The 5,000-nt window shown below is 47.1% G+C and overlaps 1 protein-coding gene across 1 annotated transcript in view; it reads left to right on the top strand.

The window, feature by feature from the left end:
* Positions 1–5,000, top strand: part of FCER1G (Fc epsilon receptor Ig) — a 26,787-nt gene that overhangs the window by 7,517 nt on the left and 14,270 nt on the right. The window contains exons 2-3 of the mRNA XM_088464010.1: positions 3,999–4,093; positions 4,570–4,620. Of these exons, the coding sequence (XP_088320136.1) occupies positions 4,007–4,093; positions 4,570–4,620 (138 nt within the window). The 5' untranslated portion in view covers positions 3,999–4,006. The remainder of the gene's footprint in view (positions 1–3,998; positions 4,094–4,569; positions 4,621–5,000) is intronic.

Below are 5,000 nucleotides of genomic sequence, written 5' to 3'. Positions count from 1 at the left end.
AGGTCATTCTATACACCTTATACACACAGCCTGCAGGTCATTCTATACACCTTATACACACAGCCTGCAGGTCATTCTATACACCTTATACACACAGCCTGCAGGTCATTTTATACAATATTTTTAATCATTTTGTGCATCAAAAAAAGTTTTACACGCATACATGAAATTCATTTGTTTCATATACACCTTATACACAGCCTGATGGTGATTTTATACTATGTTTTTAATAAATTTGTGCCTTAAACAATGTTTGTGTACATTGTACCAACAGAAAGCAAAGGCTTCACTATCTCTCTCGTGCTAATACTATTCCGTATTTCGGAATATTTGGATATGGGAGACTCACCCTGTATATACAAATCATTGGTCTGTTTGTCTGGTTATGCATTCAGCCACCACTGTACCCATTGGGATGAAGCCAACACGAGGTGGTCCAGTTGGATCCTGGCCAGGATATAGGTGGGTTGGGGTCCTGGTCGGACCTCCCGTCGGTGTACGCTGGACAGAACTCTAACCCGCGGAGCCTGTTCTGTGCTTTCCCCCGGATGGATTTGGTCAAAAACTTCACAGAGGGGGCAATTGGTCTGGGATGCCTAACTTTATAACATGAAGATTTAAACCCGGGCAAGGTCGGGTAATTCAGCTAGTATATAATATGAAAACAGGCGCCAACACCCCCCCCCCTCCTCCTGCATAGAAAGAAAATATTTACGAAACTTCTGTTATGCCTTGAAATGGTGACATTATTAATTCTCCTTTTGTGGGCTAAATGGGCTTATAATAAAATAGCTGAATTCCCCTCCTTGTGAATATCCCTGGGCTGTCTATGACCTAAGCGAGCCGGAAACTTATGCAGTTATAACCTCATGGTTAGAACCAGAATATTCCTAAGTTATAAACTATTCTGGGAAGTTACTACTGACGGTGCACCTGTGATCAGCCGGCTCTCCCGAGTGTAATGGTCCCGGACGTGTGTGTGGAATATTATAATCAGCTGTATATTCATTTTCCTTTTAATCTCTTACATTTTATTCCTTTTCTCTCCCAGAGCTGGTATAAATTTGCGTGTAAGTGATTACGATAACAGACCATAATACGTAGGTTGGGCAGAGCTGTAACTTATTGAATATACTGCAGGTGGTGAGTGGATTGGTCTTTGTGGTGATCCGGTTCTGCAGTGCTAACCAAACGCAGCGGATGTTCTAGCTCCCTATCTGTAGGAGTTGAATGAGTCTTGTTTCCGCTGTTTCATTATTTATTTTTGAATCTTTTGGTCCCCTCTATATGCCAGCATTACAGGATTAAATGTAACTGGACGCAATAGAGCTATGGCGGACTTGGGTTACACGGATCAGTTGGATGTAGTGGGTGGTGGCGCCCTAGCCTGTGCTGCGCTGGGTGTGCCCAGGAAGATACCCCCCATATAATAATGTTCACTTGCTTTCTATATATCCTGTGCGTTTAGCGATTTTGGAGGTGCTTAACGATTTTCCAATGTCGCAGGATCGAGAGCGGCCTGAGCACATCACCACTACGTGCCCATATCAGCCGCCACTAACGATTCTTATCTAATGGGTAATAAGTCAGTAGCCGTGGCTTAGATTTCCCCATAGTTTCGTTATGAAGCTCCCTTCCTCTTTATTAATCTGGCAGAAAACATGCAGCGTTCACTTCTTGTAAGCCAGGGAATGAAAGTACGGAACAGCCGCCCCTCCGGCTGACTTGGCAAGATGTCCTCATTAGGCCGGGCAACGTACATAGGACTGTCCCACCCAATAGGCAGCCAACTTGAGCAGAGCAAAATCTAAGGGGATGAAAACCTGGCTGGACAATGACCGTAAACACTGATTTCGATCAATGGCCCAACACTATTCTTTCCATTCTCTCCAGGTCAGGGTTCTACGTCGCTATCTCCCATCCGGGCGCACAGATCTGGGTTTGATCTGACCAATCTGTTTGGATCATGCGTTATTGGAGCTACTGGCTGTCTATTAGATACTAAATTGTTGCATCATGTCTGTATTATGATATATTATAGGTGTATTAATGTATTAGAATATGTTTATTTTGCTAATGTGTATAAACTAAGCCAGACACTGCATCTACGGCAGAACTGGTGGTTCGTCCTTTTTTAAAGGACCTGTACAAGTCGCCTAGTGGGCCCTAAAATGGCGATGCATCGGGGCACAAGTAGACCGCCAATCCCCGCCTGACCATGTGTTGGATCCAGACTTTCTCCGGTCAGTGCGTCGCTGAAAAGAAGACATGATCCCAGCGGTGAGGACTCGGCTGACACAAACAGCTTTATTAAGAGGCACCTTAAATATTGCCATGTACAGTGCTACTGTAATGTTACGAGCACAGACCTCTGGCTATAGCTAGACAGCGGTTAAGTCCATAAAAGCTGATGGGGTAGTTGCCACGGGTAACACACACCCTGAAGCTGGTCTGTTTAGTACTGTCCGGTCCCCTCCAGCCATAATTCTAGGGCTTTCCTATAATGGTGTTATTACTGCCAGATGTCTTATTATATTGGGCGGTTATATTGTTTCTTACAGTCATTATTCCCTAACCTATAAGCGCACGTTGGGGCTGAAGTTTGTCAGAACCCAGTTAAACCAAGAGGTATGTTTTAAAAGTGTGGGAGGTGAAGAACATACAAACTCCACACAGATGGGGCCTAGGTTAGAATCTAGCCCGTGAGGTCCGTGCTGAGAGGCAGTAACGCTAACCACTAGGCCCCCCCCCCGTGCTTCCCAATGGTGGCTTGCTGCAAATGGAGGATGTCGGCACTGCCCAGTGTGTTCCCACCTTCAACTGGGAAAGTGTACGGAACGCATCTTTTATCACCTCTGCGACACGGGAGTGCGCGGGATCTGTACCCTGTACGCCCGATCGTTCTCAAGCAGCGAAGTGGCTGCACTGGCATCTTACTCGCCTTCTGCTCCCCAAAACCTGTCTTTTCTATAATGGCGGTAATGTACACCGTTTAGTATTACCCTGACATTCCCCGACAGCCCTGTCACATGGTATTACCTCGCCAACGTCACTACGGACATGGTATCCATAAGGAGCACCTCCTAACATATCATCCAGGTAGTATATGATACAGGTCAGAGGAGCTCATTCAGACCTGCTCTCTAGATGCGTTCGCTCGGCACACTGCGTATGCGAATCCAGCGCACGCCCAGCGAGGCAGGCGATCACACGGCAAGGCATAAACACGCCCACTATGTCTTGGCGTGCGATCGCTTTGTGTATGTAGACGCCCATCAGCCATTCTTAAGACGTCCACTTGCGCACGTCATCTCCTGGAAGTGCATGAAACCATTGGTACATCGAGCACCATCGGATTCGCTCACAGCGCTTGAGGTTGCCTATACCCTGCCGCAAGCACTGCGATCGCTTCAGTGTGAAATACAACCAGGTGACGCGTTCTATGACGCTGCTTTTTAATTATGCAAGCCTCTGAAACGGCATTGAGACACTCGGGCACGCCTGCGTTCTCATCTCCACTCCCCCGTTACTACTGCCCTGCCCCTGTCACCACCCACAAGCGGCCTCTCCTGTCACTCACTCATCTGGGCTGTCTATGCTGGGCGAGCGAACGCTTCCTGATGTTTCGCAGTGGTTCACGCACGTGCATTGTGATGCATGCGCAGATTGCCAACATCGGCCAGCTATGAGCGATGGCTTCCTAGCGAGCGGGTCTGAATCGGCTCCAAAAAGCGGAGACCGCAGTCATCGCTGCTGCTGTGATTCCTCTGGTCCTGTCCTTGTATATTAACCAAACAATTATACAGTGTATTGCTACAAAGCAAGTCTGCAAAGCTGTCAGTCACTCTGTGTCTGCTGGGAGAGAAGCACCTCCTCTTTACATGGCAGCACAGGAGAGCGTATGGTGGGTATGTTTTGTTCAGTATAAACACTCCAGTTATTTAATGTATATTTCAGTTCTTTACAGAATGTGATGGGTCTTTATTTTGAATTTCCAGTTGCAGGAATGCAAGAGCCTGAGATCTGCTATATCCTTGATGCCATCCTGTTCCTCTATGGAATTGTCCTCACCGCTCTCTACTGCCACCTCAAGGTGAGTGCGGTTCTGCGGGAGTCGGTTCTGATCAGAGTGTAGGGGGTAAATTTACTAGAGTGAGAGTTGTTAGAAGTGAGTTTTAGAAGAGATGTTGCCCGTGGCAACCAATCAGATTCTACTTAGCATTTATATGTCACCTTCTAGGAGATAATAGCTTGAATCTGATTGGTTGCTATGGGCAACATCTCTTCTAAAAACTCTCACTTGAGTAAATGTATCCCTAGGTATCCCATAGCTCTCCAACTGTGGTATGGCCCAAATCCCAGCCTGTCCCTACCATGTTGCTGGTTGGGCGCGCTGAGACTTATAGTTCCACCACCAACAGTTGGAGAGTCACAGGTTGGCTAAGCTTGATGTAAATAAGGCTGATTTGTTTAGGGCAATGCCCAATGGGTGAGCTCCAGTCTCCTCACTGTATGCGGCAGCCATGTTGTGCCACCATCAGTACACCATCCTCATGTTGTGTTCCGCAGGTGAAGGTAGTCAAGGCTCAGAAGAAGAATCCAGGAGCGCCGCTGTACGAGGTATATACTGCTGAGTCCCTCATCACTTCTGTGTAGAATAATTGGACACGATCTACTATACGCCCGGTGTACGCGTCACTTACCGCTTCCTTACATGGAGGATCAACCGATGTCCTTACCCCGTGTTCCGTTCTGGCCGTATCATCTCTCTAGCCCAAGGACGCTGATACACCAACACGTACACTATAGCTATACACACATGTACACACTATAGCTATACACACATGTACACACGTGACTATCAGAGGAAGACGATGGGATCTGTATTTCACCCACATCACTAGACCGTCACTCATTACAACTTGTCCCCTAGTAATAAGAATGCAGACACCCCTAACATCCCATGTTACCCTGTGTCCAGCACTGTGTACATTGTCCCC

The sequence above is a fragment of the Taudactylus pleione genome, unplaced genomic scaffold, assembly GCF_031769625.1.
Source record: "Taudactylus pleione unplaced genomic scaffold, aTauple2 ptg001561l, whole genome shotgun sequence".
NCBI lineage: Eukaryota > Metazoa > Chordata > Amphibia > Anura > Myobatrachidae > Taudactylus > Taudactylus pleione.
The sequence above is the reverse complement of the archived record's forward strand: the minus strand, read 5'-3'. Positions and strand labels throughout refer to the sequence as shown.